At 52.0% G+C, this 20,826-nt stretch overlaps 6 protein-coding genes across 6 annotated transcripts; 2 read left to right on the top strand and 4 right to left on the bottom strand.

Moving 5' to 3' along the window:
- Positions 1-1,297: 1,297 nt before the first annotated feature.
- On the top strand, positions 1,298-3,150 carry HMPREF1541_07084 (uncharacterized protein; the record flags this gene model as incomplete). The annotated part of the gene is made up of 1 exon (XM_008721409.1): positions 1,298-3,150. A coding segment is annotated over one exon (1,853 nt), but the record flags the coding sequence as incomplete, so codon positions are not given.
- Positions 3,151-5,238: 2,088 nt separating this feature from the next.
- On the bottom strand, positions 5,239-9,948 carry HMPREF1541_07083 (uncharacterized protein; the record flags this gene model as incomplete). The annotated part of the gene is made up of 1 exon (XM_008721408.1): positions 5,239-9,948. The coding sequence occupies one exon, from the start codon at positions 9,946-9,948 to the stop codon at positions 5,239-5,241; it is 4,710 nt and encodes a 1,569-aa protein (XP_008719630.1).
- Positions 9,949-10,899: 951 nt separating this feature from the next.
- Positions 10,900-12,763, bottom strand: HMPREF1541_07082 (uncharacterized protein; the record flags this gene model as incomplete). The annotated part of the gene is made up of 9 exons (XM_008721407.1): positions 10,900-10,924; positions 10,979-11,165; positions 11,213-11,236; positions 11,285-11,315; positions 11,364-11,677; positions 11,725-12,272; positions 12,315-12,381; positions 12,425-12,605; positions 12,653-12,763. The coding sequence occupies 9 exons, from the start codon at positions 12,761-12,763 to the stop codon at positions 10,900-10,902; spliced, it is 1,488 nt and encodes a 495-aa protein (XP_008719629.1).
- Positions 12,764-15,617: 2,854 nt separating this feature from the next.
- HMPREF1541_07081 (uncharacterized protein) lies at positions 15,618-16,964 on the top strand (the record flags this gene model as incomplete). The annotated part of the gene is made up of 1 exon (XM_008721406.1): positions 15,618-16,964. One exon carries the CDS (start codon positions 15,618-15,620, stop codon positions 16,962-16,964), a length of 1,347 nt encoding a protein of 448 aa, XP_008719628.1.
- Positions 16,965-17,628: 664 nt separating this feature from the next.
- Positions 17,629-18,730, bottom strand: HMPREF1541_07080 (uncharacterized protein; the record flags this gene model as incomplete). The annotated part of the gene is made up of 3 exons (XM_008721405.1): positions 17,629-17,927; positions 17,979-18,452; positions 18,502-18,730. The coding sequence occupies 3 exons, from the start codon at positions 18,728-18,730 to the stop codon at positions 17,629-17,631; spliced, it is 1,002 nt and encodes a 333-aa protein (XP_008719627.1).
- Positions 18,731-19,546: 816 nt separating this feature from the next.
- Positions 19,547-20,568, bottom strand: HMPREF1541_07079 (uncharacterized protein; the record flags this gene model as incomplete). The annotated part of the gene is made up of 2 exons (XM_008721404.1): positions 19,547-20,433; positions 20,481-20,568. The coding sequence occupies 2 exons, from the start codon at positions 20,566-20,568 to the stop codon at positions 19,547-19,549; spliced, it is 975 nt and encodes a 324-aa protein (XP_008719626.1).
- Between the last annotated feature and the right edge of the window lie 258 nt (positions 20,569-20,826).

Below are 20,826 nucleotides of genomic sequence, written 5' to 3'. Positions count from 1 at the left end.
CCTAACCCTAACCCTAACCCTAACCCTAACCCTAACCCTAACCCTAACCCTAACCCTAACCCTAACCCTAACCCTAACCCTAACCCTAACCCTAACCCTAGGTGGGGAGATATCTTAAAGTAGCTTAGTTAGACAAAAACTTGATTAGGCAAGAGTGCTAGCTTATTGATTAGACAAAAACTCAATTAGGTTAGTGTATAATTTTCTTCTTGGTAGAGGCAAATCTCAGTACAAAATGGCGACGACAATAGCTCAACAACCACCACTGGTACTACTCTCAAACTCTGGCACCATAGTCTTATAGTACTAATATATATACAGAACAATTAAAATAGCTAATTTTTATAGTAATCCTCTCTTACAGCCGCTTGGGTTATTGCCCGTTGATATATAATCTCGCGACGACTCTTCTTTCCGGCGGCGTTGCTTGACACGGGAACTGGGAAGAGCGGTCATGAGGGTGGTGGGATGTATCACGATAAACCAGCGTTCACGCGTGGCGGTTGTGGCGATGCGGAAGGTACGGTGATCGATGTTAAAGGCACCCCGTTGAGGTGCTTGGGACTGTAACGAGATCGCCAGTACTGGAAGGGTATGAGTTCCGGGACATAGTGTTTCCAGTGACGTTGGCGTTTGTGTAGTTTAGGCGATCAACAAGGTCGGCGGCAGACGATTGAGTCGTGGATCCGTTGGCCGGGCAAGGCGTGTGAGGTGTTTCACGAGCGCGGAATCAGACCGTTGGAATACTGGACTAGATACTTGAGCCGATCGAGGAAGCCGAACCAATTCGCACCGCCGATGGGCGTAACGACGATCTTCTGGTGACTTATATAGTGCCGATCCATAGTGCCGTAGGTCGAAACAAGCGTGATGTGAAGGCATTTATATAGCTTGCGCCGAGCTCGGGTCGAGCCGACGAGGAGGTTGATGAAGCGTGGTTCGTTGACGCCCATGAGTGGCAAGGTTTGGCATGTTTATTAATACATTGGCGCACCCTCTGCTGGGGCCAGCCGAAGGGGGTTAGGTAAATTTAGCCTAACTTCTAATAACAACTATATTCTATCTTATACCGAGGTACAAATACTTCGGGTCGGGTGAAACCCTCCGTTGAGCTGTAAGTGGAAGTCACGTGAACATCTTAGGCCTTAGATTCGCCCGTGGGCATACTCCCCCGCATTCTCGATATCTACCTATTTAATCCCAACTAGTTTTGTCACTATACACACTTTTCGGTGTCTATCACAACATGTCTCGTAAGTGACCCTCGAATCGCCAGAGATCGACTAACGGCTAGTAGTACAGCGAGCTGCTGCTACGGTCGTGGGTGGCCTAGCGATAGCAGCTTACACGGATGCACGGTTCCTACTACGCAACGACTTACGTACAGGGTCCGTGGCAAGGAAAGGTGAAAGGGCCACCGAATTCGTCACCGGGGAGTTCGCACGTGGTAAAGGACACATTTACGATTATTTCGAGAACCACGCCTTAGGCAAGAACGCCAACAACATCTTTCTAATATTCGAGGGTCGATCTTGGACTTATAAAGAGTTCTACGATAAAGTCCAACTCGTCGGTAACTGGTTGTTGAGCTTGCAAATAAAACCGAACGAGATCGTCGCTATAGACGGTCCGAACAGTCCCGAGTATGTTATGGTTATCCTCGCTCTCAATGCGATTGGCGCTTGCCCGGCATATATCAACAGCAATTTAACTTCGACGCCATTAGTGCATTCAGTGAAGCTCTGTGGCTGCCGCTATTTCCTTGTAGACCGAGCAGTTATCGACTTCGTTCGGCCACACGAGGATGCTCTGGAAGGCATCGAAACAATCTACTACGACGGAGGACTCACTATCTCGCTCAAAGATACATCTCCTATTCCAAACCTTCGAAAAGGTCTAAGTCCAACGTCCTTGGCTCGTCTAATCTATACTTCCGGCACAACTGGTTTGCCCAAAGCCGTTATTATCCCTCGAGCAAGAGAATTAGCTTCTGTCAAATCAGTCAGCGAATACCTCAAGCTTAAACCAGGTGTCCGGATGTACACCTGTCTACCTCTGTACCATGTATCTGCTCACGGTCTATGTACCACTCCTAGTATATTTGCTGGATCTACAGTGGCTCTAAGTCGGAAATTCAGTCACAAGACTTTCTGGCCAGAAGTTCGGTCTTCGCGAGCAGAAATTGTGCAATATGTCGGAGAACTTGCACGCTATCTTCTTAATGCACCGCCATCTCCGATGGACAAACAGCACAATGTCCGAATGGTGTGGGGAAATGGTATTAGGCCTGATGTCTGGGAAGCATTTCGACAGCGTTTCGGTGTGGAGACAGTCAATGAGATCTATGGCGCCACCGACGGCAATTCAGTTTGCTGGAATGAGAATCGTGGTGCTTTTGGTCGAAACGCCGTTGCTATCCGTGGGCCTCTATGGCGTTTTCTCAACGGCGCCAACGAGAAGAGAATCCGCATCGATGTCGATACTGAGTCAATCATACGTGAGGGCGGGTTCGCTGTTGCCTGCAAGGTTGGCGAAGTGGGTGAAACTATCAACAAAGTCGATCCCGCGGTGCAAGTTGCAGCATTCGCAAAGTACCTCAACAACCCGGAAGCTGGTCTAAAGCGGCGGATCACGGATGTTTTCGAAAAAGGTGATGTCTGGTTCCGTACAGGCGATTTGATGCGCGAGGACGCTGATGGATGTCTCTACTTTGTTGACAGGCTTGGAGACACTTTCAGGTGGCATAGTGAGAATGTCTCAACGACTGAAGTGGCTGATGTCTTCGGGCAGCTTGATCAGGTTGCGGAAGCAAATGTCTACGGTGTTTCTGTACCTCATACGGACGGTCGAGCAGGCTGTGTTGCAATCGTGCCAACTGGTGAGCTGAACTTGAGTGTTCTGGCTCGACACGCGCTCGAGAACTTGCCACGTTACGCTGTGCCACTGTTTGTACGGATCGTAAAGCAAATCGACTACACGGCTACAAACAAGATGCAGAAAGGGAGGTTGAAAGCGGAAGGTATTGACTGGGCCAAGATTCGTGAGGTTTCCGATGACGTCCTCTACTGGCTGCCGCCGGGCAAAAATGTCTACGTTCCATACCGACGCGAGGACTGGGAGGAGATCAAGAATGGAGCTCTGAAGCTATAGTTGATGTCAACATCAACAAGGTGCTGGACTTTCGGTAGTGCTTTAGGGTTGGTGTACACATTAGGCTAATCAAACACGTGTGCTAGCTGTATTCGGACCGCAGTATCCCCCAATCTACTGTTTCGACTCCCCTCGAAGATGATATGAGGATTACTATACATACGGTGCATGTGCTTCTAAAAGTGGTCGTGGGTCGTACAATCGAGCGAAAGCCAAGATGGTATTCGAGGTGGACGGCTTGATGTAGGCCATGTATACCAGACCATCACAAAACGCTGAGAGCAAGATCTTAAGAAGGCTACCAAGGTAAAGAAGAAACTCATGATGGGGCGTGACGTATATATCGTGACTTGACTCGCGATAACATGCAAAGCCTCATTACTGAGACACTCGGCACACCCTTCTGGTGAGGAGCGTGAGGTGCGTACGTATATGCTCAGCGTTGTCAGTACGGCGCCAATCGTCCTGGCCACTGGACTTGATAATGCTAGACATCACAAGGGTGAGTAGTACGGTGATAGAGAGCATGTTGTCGATGGTGAAGATGACAACAATATCGATGACTACGACAGCCAAGACAGCGCAACTAGGTAGACACGAGAACAGCAGGGACGACGTGGTAGAACTTGTTATGGATGATGTTTTGAATGTCTAATAGATGGTATAATAGTATCATCAGATAAAACGCCCGCTTCAGTTGCCTGAGAAGAGATAGCCCTCGCCAGCCGCTCCACCCGTTCTATGGGTGGCTCTCAATACTCGAAAGTAGCAAGCAGTAACGGGTAGAACCTGAGCTTCAACTCGGAAGAATAGAATCTAGCGCTGCGAAACCTCCAACTCCTTCCCATACTTCTGGACTGCCAGCTCGTAGTCACAGTTCTCACAAAACCAGTGTGTCTTCTCGAACCAGTGCTTCCGCCCGGGTAGTGGCCACCAGAACACGTTCATGAACTTGGTCTTGCCTTCGGTACGGCCTTCAACTCGGGTCTGTGTTACCTTGCCGCAGTTGGGGCATGAGATTTGCTCCGGCATAGGTTTCAGCTGATCAAGGGGAACTGGCCCGCCTTTACTGCTGCTAGACTGTTGAAAAGCGGTACCGGTAACGCCCTGGGCCACGTTCAGGGGCTGATTCGTGAAAGGTTGTTTATCAGCCGGTGCGTAGCTGCTCGTTTCTGTCAGCAGGTGTTGTGGTAAATGTACTTTTGGACGCGACGCGAAAGACGCCCGACGATTGCATGGGGAACATACCTGTTGTTAGGAACAGAGGAATCAGCCATGACCGGGAGAGCTTTTGTGGCCGACTTTGAAAAAGATAGACTATGCTGAAGATGTCTCTCTTGTAGCTGTTGTTGTGTTGGTTTCAGTGAAGATTTTTCTCGATCAGCAAAGTTGGGTTACGTGCAATGGTACAGTTTACGAAATTCGGCTTCATGCAGATACTAAGAACTGCCCTTCTTATATTCGTGTTTTCCGACTCGGTACGCCTTTCATCGTGGGTGGCTTGGTCCGCAGCAGCGCCCAGAGTCTCCGGCTTGGGAGTAGTGCAGAGGAGCGGAAGCGAGATCGATTGAGGCCGGCCACCGCGCTGATCACATAATCTCCTTCCCCTGGCATTTTTGGAGACTTGCCGGTGGTCTTACGTGAAGGGTTCTTCGAGGGTGCAAGACGAAAATGACGTAGTTGGAACCGGCAGAAGCTGGTGGGCACTGCAGTGTATCTTGATTGCTGCCACTTACAGCGCTGCATTTGACCAAATGCGGTAATAATGATAGATGCAGCCACCAAAGCCTGATTTATTGCGCAGGCCAAGTTCTGCGCCTTGGGGTGATTGTAAAAGTGGTGAGTTGATCTGCCGTAGAAGTAAGCGCCTAAGATGCTATGAAATGAACAGCCCCAGTCAATATCGATTCCTCGCCCTCTTGGGAAGCAACTTGAGTCATGATCCGTCTACATAGGGACTCTGATGACTCAACATCTTGGCAGATAACCACCACGCTGTGATTCCGTGGCAGATCAAGAAGAATCCAGCTTGACTAAGAAAATAGGCCTTCGACATAGCGAGCCATGAGTGGCTATTCTTGATCTTTCTTAGAACCCGAGTATAACTTTGCGCCAATTTCGTCGTTTCTTCTTCGCAGTTGCTCCAGTAGGATATCCCTCTTCTTGGACCTGATGTTGGCCGACGATAGCCAAGAAGACATCGTTCAGTGTAGTCGGAGCCACGCTGTAATCTGTAACCCCAAGTTTGTCCTTGTTGTCTTCCAGGATGACCAAGACTTGACCTATGGCACTGTTCCTGTCGGTTGCGTTGGGCACTCCGCCGGGCTTCTCGACCGTCAATACGGATATAGCAAATCTCATTTGGCCGTGGTACGTCTTTTGCTCGATCTGCGCTTCCGGAAAGAGGTCTAAGACGTGCGTGCGCATTCTTTCCATTTCTTCATCTGTCGAGTGAGGTGCTGTGCGAGCCACAAGATGCACGTGCAGCGAATCACCAAAAACACGTTGTAAGTCTTCCACTTTGCCTGTGGCGAGCATTTGCTTAGCAACGATGCCGGCCCGGTTGGCGAGGCTGTCTGCTTCTTCCATGCTATGAGTGGTGAGCAGGATCGATCGTCCAGGCATGACAGTCTTCAGTGTATGCCACATGATCCGCTTAGCCGCTGCGTCCAGCCCAGATGATGGTTCATCGAGGAGTATGACTGATGGGTTTCCAGTGAGCGCTATGCCGAGAGAGAGTTTACGTTTGTTTCCACCAGACAGATGACCAGCCATGGTCTCTCTGTAATCGTCTAGTCCAACAGCGCGAATCACAGCATCGGCCTGACGCTGGATATTAGAGACACCCCGCAGCCGAGCGTAGTGGCGGAGGTGCTCCATCGTAGTCATTGAATCCAGCGCATCGGACTGAGGGCACACTCCCATGTGAGCTCGAGCCAGTGCCCGATTCTGGGTCACGGAAACTTGTTCGACTAGCACATCACCCTTAGTCGGATTCAAATTGCCGCGAATGAGCGATATGGTCGTTGACTTTCCTGCGCCGTTCGGGCCCAACAAAGCGAAGACTTCTGAGTGCTCGATGTTGAAAGACAAATCGTCGACCACCTTCTGGTCATCAAAGGTCTTGGTGAGCCCTTGTACCTGGACTCCGCTGTTATTCCTCGAAACCTTTTCCGCATCATGATGAGGTCTTTTATTTGAGAACAGAGATGAGAGGCGAGACTTGCTCTCGCTTAGGAGAAGTATGCAGAAATATGCGAAACTCTGGATCGCAAGATACAGTATCGGTGCACCGAATGCGTTCATGGCTCCCGGATAGGCGATGAACTCAGAGCCATCGCAGGCCTGGGAAAAAACATTGAGACTGACAAGCATTGATCGTATTAGAGACGCTCCGGGGAAAATGATTGCAATGATGTAATGCGCTGTCTCAATGTTGCTTTGCGCTTTCGTGGCATCAGAAAGATTGATGACAAATAGGAAAGAGATGAAGTAAACGGCAACGCCAACCCCGTTGAAAGCCGTAACCGCTGCCCAGGTCGCCATCTGGCTACCCATCAAAAGGGACACAATGTACCCAGCGAGTGTAGCTGCCATGTTGTACAACAGAAACACAGGGATGAGGTACCCTGGATTCCAGAATACATTGGAAGTGAACGCAAATACAAGGGCTGCGGCAATGGCGGGCGGTAGTAGGATGCAAAAGTCGAATATCAGGTGAGATGCCCACTGTGCGAATACGCGCACACCACTTGAGTACTGAAGGCTGCGTACCTGTGAATGTCTCTCGAGGTTGGGGTAAAGGCTCACGAAAGAAGTAGCCGCAGCGAGTGTAATACTGAAGTAGATGGACAACTGTAACGTCTTCCCCACGTCGCTGAAGGCGCTGTCGAACACAGCATAATTTGCAACAATATCAATGCCAGATTGAACAACGTCGAGGAGGTTTTGCGAGATGACCGCTGATTGCATGAAGTCTTCATCAGCCCGATAGACAACGGTCGACGGGGTGTCAGACGGTCCAGCCCAGAGTCCTCCGGGTTTGAGAACCTGCCGATTCCTTTCAATCGAAGGCACAAGCGAGGAGAGAGATCCGATGGGCTCCAAAGCTGTCTCAGATCGATTGATGCCGTCGAAATACGCTGTGAGATTAGACGCCAACGACTCCGGTCCCACAAGCACCGTGGCATTATTGAAAGCCTCGTTGAAATCACCGAGATCGGCTAGTCCTCGCGGTATACATGTCGCCCGATCCGTGCCAGCCACTAGGAGCTGCATGACACTTGAAGCGACGATAGGGACCAAGAATGCGATGGCATAAGGTAGCCAGTTCCCTTTGAGCAGTGTTATTCGCTTGTAGATCAGAATGCCGATTTGTTTGAGAATCCCGATCTGCCGCCCTGAGAGTAGATCCAGAGGTCGCTGTTCGGGGCTATCATCCAAGAGCGCCACCGTGTCAAGTCGCTTGAGGCTGTTCGCAGTCTCTTTCGCGTACTCTTCAGAAGATTGAAGAAAAACGTCCTCCAAAGTCGGGCTCGAGAGGCGGTAGCTTAGGCTGGCGGCCTCCAAGGCACGAATTGTTTCAGCTGCCAGTTCAGAACTGGGAGCAACATAGATGATGCCATCCGTCCTAGTCTTTGTTTCAACACCCTGGATCTCAGGTAGATTGATGCGACCGTAGGACTTGGACAGATGAATCCTATAACCAGAACCGAGTCTAGCCTTGAGCTCCACGGCTGAGCCATTTGCACGCAACTTTCCTTTGCTCATGATCACAACCTTGTCAGAGAGCAAGTCTGCTTCGTCGAGGAAGTGTGTGGTGAGAATTATCGTCCTTTTGCCGCGCTCGCGGAGCAAGATGTCCCAGATTTTCCGCCGGGACAGGGGATCGATCCCGGAAGAGACTTCATCGATACAGCAAACTGAGCTTTCGCCTGTCAGCATCATTGCCAGCTGCAACTTTCGCTTCTGGCCTCCAGATAGCGTCTGAGATTTCGCATCTTTCTTGACGCTAATTTCCACATCCCGAAGTAGTTGCAACAACTCGCTTTCTGCCGCTTGTCTATGAGGCGACTTCAGCTGGTTGAACAATCGAACGTGTTCCATCGTAGTCAGTTCATCCCACATGACGTTCTTTTGAGGCGCAACACCCACTCCTCCAGAAGCGTCAATCGTTACGCTTCCTTTGCTGAAGCCTTGAATGCCAGCAATAGCATCTAGCGTTGTGGTCTTGCCACTGCCGTTCGCACCAAGAAGGGCAACAATCTGGCCGCGAGGTATGTCGAGATCGAGGCTATTTACGGCCACTGTAGGAGTTGCAGGCGCAAGCTGAAAGCCGAAGATCCGTCTCAAGAATGAAGTGTGGTAGACCTTGGTCAGCCCCTGCACAGAAACAGCATATCGAGGAGTGTTTGTGCCTGAGTCTGAGCCTGTGCAGACAATGCGGCTGTCGGCGGCTACGCCATGTAGCCATCGCTCCAGCCAAGCCGCAATGAGTGGGCACACACAGATCTGCACAATAAGGAAAACCCAAAGTACTATGGCTGGTAGTGAGTGGTCGCTGTTCTGGGGAGCTTCCAGAAGATCTGTGGCCATTCCCTCTGACTCATATCGAGCCATGTACTTGATCTGCAGAACCATATTACAGGGCGTGAACAACAAGCCCAAAACGGCGGCTCCTGCAGTATTAATTGTTGATAGAGCTTGGACGAGAACTCCAAGGAGGGCGAACACCAAACCGTTCACCACGCCAGAGAGCTGCGCTTTTCGGAAGAAGGATCCCCCTATCAAGGCTTGCGAGGTAGCCGCTAACCCAGCAAGAACGAAGTAGGGCAGAACGATGCCAACACTTGTCTCCCTCCAGACCATGAATTTGAGGATGAGAGCACCGGCAACCCAGCCGGAGAAGTACGTGGAAGCAAAGCTGGCAAAATACGATACCATGCGCACAGCTTGGGGTTCCCAAGCACTTTTTGTCACCATCATGGAGTCAATGAGGGATGAGAGGCCCTTTTCGCGCTCAGTTGCGATGTACCCAGGTAGGTGATAGGGTAAGCCGAAGAAAGCGAGTAGCACTGTCACTCCCATGTAGTTGAGAAAAGTGCTTTGATAGTCCCGGTTGGCCTCAGACTTGCGCCCCGCTTCAGTCAGGTTGGTGAACAGGACTTCTTGTATGTTGTCAAAGAATGGGGCGTCAACATCCGATCCTTGAAGACGGGCGATTTGTTGATCCACAGCACGTTGCAGTGGGAGGACGTAAACTTGTGGGTCGTTGTCATCTTCGTTGACATCGAAACTGCGACCAAGATCAACATCTCCTCGCAGAGTGTAGTTCCAGGATCCGCCATCGCCTTCCGAGGGAGACGAGTTGAAAACAACGGCGCCGTAGCATGGGGTTGTTCCTTGGAAAGAAACTGTGCAGATGCGACTCATTTCCTGGACATCCAGAGCTCGATGGGCAATTTTGCCTGCGGCGTTGACTTGGGACTCCAGCGCACTAATGACGCTATCAATGTCGCCCGTGGAAAGCCCGTTGTTGACGAAGACGACATTAGACCTGGTGCTACTCGCAGCTCGAAGACCTTCTTCCAATGACCGAACAGGTTCGGGCTCGGTGATTCCGTAGTGATTGTTGGCTCCTTGCAGATTTTGACCAACACCAAGGTAGATAGTCAATATCACTGGCAGTAAGAGGGCAGTATAAAGAGTGCTTGTAAAGTGACGCAAGATCAGAACGGTCATGTCTTTAGCCACTAGCGACCGTACCTGTCGCCAGAAGGCACTTTTTCGGGGAGCCATGGTTGAACAGTGACCGGTGCGCCGAGCGCAGACGCTACCAATCTCGTTGTAGTTCTATGCAGTCGGCTGTCGTTCCAGTATATGACATCGAGGAGAGATTCTTAGATGGAAAGAAGAATTAAGAACCCACCTGCCGTTCGATTTCAAAGTCCGTGACCAAATTCAGCGACCTCCTAAGAGCAGAGGTCACTATGAAAGATACTCGGACAGACACGCTGCAAACCGACAAGCCTTGATGAACGGCCAGGCAAGTTTTCGCCAATGGCACGTCGGAACGTCATTGAGACAATCTCGACAAGCCATCTGTAGGGAGTCTTGGCCAAGGAGTCCGCCATCTTGGTCCAAAACCTGCAACAGCGCTTGGTTTGTGGCATGGTTGGGGCAGTGCTCAACGCTCAGGCGAGCCAATTTTGGATGCGCGTCGAACTTGAGACTCGGCTAATGGATGGAGTTGGTGGACGTGACTGGTTGCGAACATGACGAGGAGCTCGAAGGCGGACCGTCGCACCTGCGGCGCTGCGTCTGCCCCGTTTTGAGGAAAGCGCGGCAATTTTAGTGGACTTGATCGACGAAATAAGGCCCCCTACCCGGAGCCTCGCGAGGCGCCCTTTCAGCCGTGCACGTGGCTAATACTTGCAAGTAATCAGACGTTTTCAAGTACTCAAGAGGTCATGTTCGCAATGCATCAAGTTAGTCCTCCTTGACCAAGACGATTGACCAGAGAAACGGAAGAGTCATCTGCTATAAAATCGGGCACATATCAACGTCAAATTGATCGTACAGTCAGTCGGTTATATCCCTGCTCTGAACGGGTTATATGTTTTTGCTGGTCACTGGACGTTGAAGCAATTAAAGACTGCCTATTATCGCTCTCTCACCGACCACGGAGTGCTATGAGCTTGGACCTTGAACTTTGGCGGCGCAAGCCGCCAGCACAAGCGACTGTCTTCTCTACAGCATGTAGATGTAGTCTGGCCTGCAGAAAACTTGAGGTCAGCGTACGTAGTGAACGGCCAGGGGCTTAGCTCACCTTTTGTCTCCCATCAACGCGATCTCACTCTCCGACTTCCCGTGAAGCAAATGATCCCTCTCGCCGTTCAGCCTTGCCTTGTTCTCGCGCACGAGCAGGGTTCGATGTACGATTGCTCCGCCGAATAGGAAGACGGCCAGGAAACCCATGCAGATGCCATGGCCTGGAAGAAATCTCGGCGCATCTCCTGTGACTGGTCAGTGAAAGTGCACAGCTGATATGCTGGTGTCTTACGGCTTTGGTAGACATTCGATCCCACTGTAGCGCTGATCAGCCCTCGTTCGATTACAGGATATGATGACTTACCGACACCCTGCATATTTGACCAGCCGATGACCTAGTTGAAATAAGCCTAAGGATCACATGTAGGATACGATTTGCATACAATTCCCATCACGATACCGCGTTTGAATGTGCCATTGGTGTTGTTCGCCACCCAGGAGATAGTCAATGGTACGCAAGGATAGATGGCAGCTGCCGCCAGATAGAGCGCAAAATAACGGACTCCCGTCGAGACTGGCGACATGAGCAGAATAAATCCAATGATACCGACTCCAGAAGTGGCAATGGTGCAGAGACCACGCTGCCGTGTGCGATCAGCAATAGCTGACATGACCACCGTGACTACGGCTGCAACAGCATAAGGTGGGACTGTCAAGAGTTGCGCTGTGGTTGCGGTGTAGCCCAGTTGCCGGACAACTTTAATTGGTCAGTCAATTTCATTTGGAGAGTGCGAAGGGGCATACTGGTTGGTAACGAGAGGCTGACCGCGTAGAGGCTGCAACCATTCCCCATGAACATCGACATAGAAGTATAAGTCTTCCAATCCGTAAGAGCTGCTTTCACCGCGGACCACTTGAATGTTTCGTGATCCGCGCTTGCTTGCTGATCGGCCTTGAGCCGGTAATACACGCGAAGACGCTCTTCTTCAGTGAGGAACTTGGCTTCGTCTGGAAAGTCTCGCACCATCCAGAAGGACGCGAAGCCGATCATGATCGTGAAAAGGCCTTCGAGGATGAATATCCAAGACCATCCGGGGTAGCCTCCAACGCCATCCATGTTGCCAATGGCTGCTGCGAGAAGTCCACCGAAGGATCCGGCCACTGCGGCAGCACTGAAGAAGATTGCAGAGCGCACACCGAACTCAGACCGCTTATACCAGCAAGACAGGTAGAACTGACATCCAGGAAATAGACCGGCTTCGAACATGCCCAAGAACCAGCGGGTTGCAACGAGGCCTGAGAAGTTTCGCACGAATCCTATACACATGCAACACAAGCCAAACATGATGACACTGCCTCGTGTTAGTGGGCTCAGACATAGCCGAAGTACTTACATGAAGCTGATCCAGTAACGCGGCTTGAGCTTCTTCAGCAACACATTGCTAGGAGGCTCGAAGAGAGCTGACAGCATTAGTACGTTGTCGCCCTCAGGAAGGCTACCTACAGTAGCTTATAAAGAATATCGCCAATGCAAGGTTGTACTGGCCCGGTGTGATGCCGGTATCTTCCGCGAGGCCCATAATGCGTGCATTGCCGATATTGGTGCGGTCGAGGAACGAGACGAGGTAGAGAAGACACAACCATGGGACCAGATACAAGTCGATCTTCCATAGCAAGGCGCGTTCCTTCCGTCGTTAGCCAAGTGCCTGCGGGCGATGATCTCGATGGATACCCTTTTCTTCTGGTCCTCTGGGCTTAGATGTGCATCAGGATCTTCCGGCAAAGTTGTGTCGACTTTGCTGACCTCGTCCACCGTGTTAGCCTTCTCATCGTTGGTAGACATTGTGCAGCTACAGATCAAGTGGCTGAAGGAGGGATGAAGGAATTCTGGAATCGATCAGCGAGACAGGTCGAGGCCGCGTCTGTTTAAAGCATCTCGGGGTCTTGGTCTAGAACGTTCTCGGATCTCATGGGACATTGACGAGCACATGGCGACTGGGAAGAGCATTGATGCCTTGCATGCGGTCGGCGCTTTGCACATGCGGTAAGGACTCGTTACCAGCCGTCCCCGTGCCAAGATGATATGCCCGGATCTTGGCTGGGCTAAAACATTCGAAGATAAGAAGCGACCCCGTCCAGACGGAGATGTTCGTAAATCATGTGTAACTTGTTGATGGACGGTAACACGTGGTGAAAGCGATAGCAAGCGTAACATGGCTCAACTGTCCTGCATCGATGCATCAATGTATCGATTTGCGAAATCAAGTCTTCTGCGGACTCCCTACCCCAGCAGAGCAATTTGGCTTCCCCGCGCCAAGTCAGAGCCACATCTCGCCGTACTGTACGTCCGTCTGCTCTCCGCGCTGCCCGCTGCGATGCCAAGGCACTTTCTCCAACAATTGTCCCTGGGCAATCCAATCTCGGGCCAAGAGGTGAACCAGACAAAGGTGCTCGGCGATTACTGTTTCTGTGTTAGCAAGCTACGCTTTGCAGAAGAGGCGGCCGAGGCAACGCCTTGATTGCACCTGCCCCGTACGTTCTGGACGCGAGCTAAAGCTGCTTCCTGGACTTCGCCGGCAACCTAAAGTCAGCCTACTGGTGTTGAAACTCCTTGTCTCCTTATTGGAAGTTATGTCGTGTACAATCTTCTCTGAACGGCAAGTCATCTGCAGCGACGGGCACTCTGCAGCGTAGCATGACGACGAGAAATCTGAGATGGATGGGATGTCTATCATTCTGTGATGACATCGATGCAATCAGATGCGGCTTGCTGGGGCCGGACGCGTATGTTGTTGAAAGGGGGTGGGAGGCTCAACGGAACCTGTGGGGAGCATGAGACGATGTCCAACTGGCTCACTATCGGCTTTAGAAGGTCGACAGGATCAATTGATGCAAATTTCGTGATTCTCCTCACGCGTCTCAATCAGTACAACTGGCCTGCTACCGGGAAACGCAGGCAATGACTCCCAAGCCCTAGTGACTTCCTTCGTTTGCGGTATCAGCTGCCGGGGCAACATTTGCCAGGCGCCCTCAAGCTCTGCGCTGTGCATCTTCTTCTTTCCTCACACCAACCTGCTGGGAATTCATTTTTGTCCTTTCGCACGCCGATATCTCAGCCCGCCGAAAGAGCCCCCGATGACCAGGCATAAGATCGAGTTGGCCAAGCACTCAAAGGCATACACCGCCCGGGGTCTCATCCAAACTCAGCCTGACCTATGATTCGGTGGCGACAAGATGGATGATCGTGACAAGGCCCTGCTCTCGGCAGGGCCAGCTTCTTTCATCGACTAGAGTCAAGGCTCGTACCTGCGCAAGATGGGGTCTCGTGTCGCAACGCTTTCATGATTGAGCTGACCGCAACCAGTACCAAATCAATCCAGACGGTAGCAAGGACGTGGTACAGCAGAGTCTACCTCTGCCGAGAAGCAGCTTCACTGACCGCCACATAGATTGATTGGAATGTCGAGAACGACGATGACTGCCGACGCAGAATTCTCAACGCCGGAGCGACATCTCATCCAGACTTCGACGATCCTGTCCTCGGCCCCTATCTTTACGCTTCCCTTGTCGGCGTTGTTTGTTTGTGGCCCCATTGCCAAAAGCTTTACTGATAAATTTAGCCAAGCCACTCCCAACATTGGTTTCGACTGGGGATTCTTTCAACCGCAGCCTGTAACATGCGTATCTTTCGAGGACCAGCCAGCACCTGCGCTCAACATCGTCAAGATGCGATGATCCTAAGAGACTGCACACCTAACACGGCTACTCTGCATATAATTGACAAAGTGGCTACCCACCGCTGGGATCTCCTCGTTATGAAGATGTGTGAGGACTATGACTGTGAGATCTACTTACCCTTGCGTCACCGGGACATTTCCGTGCTAACAGAACACCAGTTCCTTGGTTGGTCGTTGCTGCAAAGTCGGCTGGTCCAGCTCCTTTGCCACATACTTGCAATTTGCCGTAGACGGACGACGAATCGAAGTGACGGACCAAGAATCAGAAGCGAAAGGAGCTCACAAGAAAGAAACGCCGGCAGAAGCATGGTATGGGTCGCGTGGCTAGACGTGTTAGAGAATGGGCGGGCATGCTCGATACAGGAGGCCTCATGAATACCAATGGGACGACAACGCGTACAGGACTGCTGAGGAGTAGTCGGCGTCATGTGAAGCAACGAGAATGCTGGTTTTCACTCCCATAAAGTAATTCGAGAATGCTCACTCGTGTTCTTCGTCACGGACAGAGATCTGACCACGTTGCATCCCGTACCCGGAATCGTTTGATTGCCTCTGCGACCGTGCTCTTTTTTGTAATGTGGCAAACCTCCTGATGTCAAATTGCTTGGGTGTCCAGCTCTGTGAGTGACATCAATGCGATTAGGCCAAGCAGTGACACGGCATTTAGGAACTGCATGCTGCTGAACCGAATTTACCGGCTCGGAACCAAGGAAACGGTCCCCACGATCCTTAAGCGACCTTAGCGAGAACGGGCCCTGGCCGGAGGAACAGCTATGACGCAGTTGATTTTCTCACCACTCAGCTTTTACCTTTACGCAACTTTCTCGAGCTCGACACCTGACCGAGCCAATTTGATAAGCAACTACTTGTTCTAACGTGTCCCTAACCAGACGACGACCTCGCTTCATAATTGACAAGTCTGGCAAGCTGCCCATCCGCGTCTCTATGATTTGGCACGCGATGCTACACATCGCATCCTGGAGCTTTCTGGCTGCCGCCCTGCCTGCTGCAGTCAGCCCAGCCCAGCGACCTTTCCTCCCCACGGATCACTCCCAGAACTATGAGTTCGATCCTCTCCTCCACCTACCGGGCACCTCGCCTTACTTCGACGCAGTTGGCTTCGGCCTCCGCCACAACGCTCCCGTTGGCTGCAAAGTGACAGCCGCTTCCTACCTTGTCAGACATGCAGCCATCTACGCGAACGACGATGAGTACGAAAAATACATCAAGCCCTTCTTGTGGAAGCTTGAGAAACACCGTGGCGGGTTCTCTGGGGAGATGGCATTCCTGAATGACTGGCATTCACCGATCCTCGAGGACAAATTGGAAGACATCACTCCATCTGGCAAGGAAGACGCGAGAAAAGTCGGCAAACATCTCCTGCAGCGATATCCAGATCTCGTACCTACAACGAAGCGCATCCTCGCGGATAAGAAGCCACGAACCTACGATACTGCGGTGGCGATGTCGCAAGCTTTCCCAGACCCGGAGTCGATCGAGGTCGTCCGCGTTCTGCACGACGTCAACGGCAGTATGGATGCTCTCATTCCACACAAATCGTGTCCTGCGTTCAGTAAGGAGCCAGGCACAGACCAAATGGCCGCGTTTGTGGACGTGTACGGCACCAAAGCAGCCCGCCGACTTGCAGAATTTGCTGCCTTTGATATGACACCCAATGACGTTCTCGGCTTGCAGTCAATCTGCGGTTACCAATCAGCGATCGAAGGCAAACGCAGTCGGATTTGCTCCTTATTCACGGACGAGGAATGGATGGGCTACGAATACGCTTGGGACTTGCGATATGCCCATATGGTTGGCCCGTTGAACCCCCTGTCCCCATATCTGGGCTTTCCATGGCTTCAGAGTCAACTGGAGATCCTCAGCGACTACCATGAGAACACCAACCGTGATGGCTGGCCAAAAGATCAACGTTTCTTTCTGGGTTTTACACATCGCGAAGTTCCACCCTTTGTTGCTACGGCACTCGGTATCTTCAACTCCTCATCGCCGGAGGTCGAAGAGTTTCCCACCGATCGCATCAATTGGGTCCGAGCCTGGAAAATGAGCGACCTCATCCCGTTCCTTGGACATGTTGGCATGGAGAGGATATCCTGCGGACCCAAGTCAGCCACCGGAGCACAAGATTATATCCGCTTTATCGCCAATACGGCCCCTCGCCCGATACCGAACTGTCAAACTGGCCCTGGTGCGAGCTGTCCACTGGAGGATTTCCAAGAGATTGTCAACGCCGGAGCAAAGAAGTACGGCGACTTCCACGGCGTATGTGGTGAAAGTCCGAAACGGTAGAGCCTCGGGATGGCTCAAGTCGCTCGAGTCAGCCGCCGCCGAGGGTATCCATCATCGCTGTTCCGCAGGAAGTGTCCACTCGCCGCTGGCCTACGGCCTTTCGATGACAGCCGATGACCTATTGCAAGCTCAACCCGTGAGTCAATGTAGCCGACCGAGCTCAGTGGTTGGACGCACCGGAATACTTACAACCCACTTTCGCATCTACCTTTTCACGTAGTTGCCTATTATCACTCCAAACGCTTCGGACTCAGCAATCCCCCATTGCTGGAAGGCGGTGGACCGCTTTTTGGCCGCGGATGCAAAATTCCTTGGTCCAGAGACATTGTCCAAGGACGCCATTTGCCGTACCATGTGTTCTAGGAATCCCTGAAGGCTCATGCCACAGACTATCTCAAGAAGCTTTTCGTTTCTCTGTCTTTGAAAGGTAATCAGCTTCAGAGGCACTGTTTTAGCCGTAGGTCGAGCAATGCTGTCTCTTGGTCGGCGCTGATTCATTCTGAAAACCTGCTGAGCACTACAAGTGTTGTAAAGACTAATCCGCGAGAAGTGGAAATCGCACATTCACCGCGTCTGGGCATGCGCAATGAGTAAAGCGGTGCTTCAAGTTGTGTTCGCGACCGATTACTAGCCAGCTACTTCCAGCACTTCATCCACCTGTGTATCACACAACGCTTGCCAGAGCATCACGCAGTGACTGCTCGAGTGGTGTCCAACCCCTCTCCTGCCCAGAGAGCTTCAAGAGTTCTTCAGCTCTCTGGTTCGGCGGATGACCTAGGTCCTCGCCCAAGCCCGGGAAGTCATCGAGGAATTTCCTTTCTGGATACAGCCGCCGGAGAATCGCCAGCACACTGTTCCAGCTGTATGGCTCGGCAAACCCCCAGAGCCGCTCATTTTCCACGTCCTTCCGTTTCAAGGCCATGACATGGAGCTTTGCATCATCTCGAACATCAATGAAGTGTTCTATGATAAGTCAGTGCGCGACCGAGGTCGAAAGAATGGCTTACGGCTTACGGGATGGAGTTGTGAGCACGAAATCAGGATTGCCATCGAACAGCATCTTTGGCCAGCCTCCGGTCGAAGGCAGGCCTTGATGTATTGGGACAAGACTCGGCCCGAAGTTGGCATCGGGCAGGACCGCGTTAAAACCAAACTTTGGACTGTTTTCGGCAATCCACTTCCAGGCCGCTTTTTCTGCGACCGCCTTCGCTGCGGCATAGACAGTCCAAATCTTGGTCTGATCAAACGGTTCGGTATACGCCTCCTTGATGGCGCGGTCGTTGTACCCATCCATTGGCATGTCCCACTCTACATCGATCTTCCACTCGACTGCAGCCATAGATGATGAGGTGTACACAACGCGCTTTACAGAAGACTTGGAGGCGGACTCAAGGACGCCGACAATGCTCTTCGCGGCATTGGTGATGTATGGCTCCGGCTCACCAGTCAAAGCCGAATCGACGGCTGTGTGGATTATGCCTGCGACACCTGGCCTAGTCAGCCGAGCCTGCCCTGAGTCAAGAAATGGGGCGCTTACCTTGCAAGTGTTGGTCTAAGGCACCCTCCTTGGCGTAATTCGCGATTTCGACTCGCTCGAACCTGCCTGCACCATACTTAGCGTCGAAGTGATCCTGCAGCCAGGATGTTGTGTCGAGCCTCCGCACGACCCCGCGGACTCGATAGCCCGTCGCAAGAGCCTGGTCAGCCACGTGGCTACTGATGTACCCGTTCACAGCGGTTATCAGGACGAGGTCGTTTTTGTCCATGTGCGCGATGCTCTTAGGATGTCTCGAAAGTCTGCCGCAATCACCAGGTAAGTCTGTAGCGTGGACTGCAGTGAAGGTGAAGTTGACCGGATCTAAATACTTGAGATTCGCCAAGCGGATGCAAGGTAAGTTCCGTGTCGAGTAGGACTCGTTAGTCAGCGCGCCGCTTTGTCAGTCCAATCGCACTGCGAATCACCAAGCAAGCATGAAGGATCGCGAGTGCGTCCATGGAGCCGTCTAGTGATAGATCAACGTGCAATGGTTTTGCTGTGCGGTGCTGACATCGTACCAGCAGCCTTCCAATCCTTGAATACGACCGAGATGCAGTAACGCTTCCAGCAACGAGGGCATATCGAGCTTCGGGTTGAGTGTCAGTAGTCCTGAATGGCTCCCCTGGCTCTCAGCGCTGGAATTCCATGGACCTTTCCGAGCTCGTGTTCACCGCGGTCCAGGCTCCTCAGTTTGCTTGCACAGCCAGGCTGACCTCGTGTGGTTGCAGATCTTCAGCGTCATTTATCGCGCTATGGAAGCTGCCACCAGAGAGGGGAGAAAGGCGGGCCTGCGCAATGTCCTCTGACTCGCGCGACGTTGTTACAGAGAATATGAGCGTGCGATCACCTGCGCCGTTGTATGCCCGCCAGAAGCAGCCCTTCAGGATCTCATTTTCAGCCTATCAGACATGCGTACGGATTTCTCATATGGTCACTCAATCTTAGCGGAGCTTGTTTCCTCTGTCGCCCTGACAGTCTTCATCTTCGTCTGATGTTTTCCGTCACTCGTTGCCCCTCGAATGGGAACGCTTAATCACGTGCTTCGTTAGTACTTTTTGCCCACGAGCTTCTCGCTCAGCTCCCACAACTGCTCAGCTTGTTTCGCATCTGTTGCGTAGTCCTCCAAGTCGTCCCTGAATTTGCAATCCGAAATGAACCCTCCGGAGCGATCCCGAATGGCCGGGTCGAGTAAGGCTACGAGCGTGGTTCCTGCAGCCGCTGCAAGAGGCTTGGGTGGATCCAGAGTAGGCACGTCCCTGCCCCTTGCACCATAGACTTCGGTGTACAATGCCACACCTTGAGCAAACATATCTGGTGTCACAGCATCTTGCAAGTGAGACTCAAGGATCAGACCAGGATTGAGAGCAAAACTCGCGACACCTTGCTCCTTGAGTCTGTCCGCGAGGGACAAGGTGAAGAGGATATTTGCTGTCTTCGACTGACCATACGCGATCCATGGATGGTAAGTCTTCCCATTGGCAAAGCTGGGATCGTCAAAAAGAACAGGCGAGACTCCATATCCGTTGCTTGAGGTGTTGACAACCCGACCCTTGGCCTTGATGATCTGGGGCAGCAGCTCGTTCGTGAACACGAAGTGGCCAAGATGGTTCGTGGCGAACTGCAATTCGATGCCCAGCGAGTTGGTCGTGTAATCCTTCAAACACATGATTCCTGCGTTGTTGAGCAGCGCATCAATTCGGTCTGTAAGGCTTGCAACAGTCTTTGCGGCAGTCACGACCGCCTTGGGTTCGGAGAGGTCAAGCTGAACGAAGTCCACCTTTGTCGAAGGGCTGATCTCCTTGATACGCTGAATGACGGGGCTGATCTTCTTCTCCGACCGTCCCGCGAGGATCATGTGCTTTGGCGAGCCATGAGCGAGGCTAACAGCTGTTTCGCCCCCAATTGTACCCTCACTGGGTCCTGTTATGACAACTACAGCTGGTCAGCCCGTGAGATTGGTGATGAACTGCTTGACATACAGGTTTTGCCCTTGACTTGCTCGTTGCCGAACGCTGTTACAACTTCCTTGCCCGTGGTTTTCGAGTCGAACTCTGGATGCGTGTACATGGTGGCGGAATTTGGCTATATGCTCAAGTCCTTCTTGACTATCAGGTATGTCGACGTCCAGACCTCGACGTATATATGGGCTCCCGCTGCTGATCGAAGCGCCAGTAGTGCCGCTTCGAGTGAGCTTTTCGCCCATGCTCATCCGAACCATTTCAGCCGCTTACTGTTCCGACTGGTAGCTACCATCAACAAGCGCGGAACAAATCGAGTCCGAAGTAGTCCTTGAAAGAGAAATCCATAAGGCCGGCTAATCGTTCT

Source organism: Cyphellophora europaea (genome assembly GCF_000365145.1).
Source record: "Cyphellophora europaea CBS 101466 unplaced genomic scaffold supercont1.6, whole genome shotgun sequence".
NCBI classification, from domain to species: Eukaryota; Fungi; Ascomycota; class Eurotiomycetes; order Chaetothyriales; family Cyphellophoraceae; genus Cyphellophora; species Cyphellophora europaea.
Note: the sequence above shows the minus strand (reverse complement) of the source record. Positions and strands in the feature narration are given on the sequence as shown.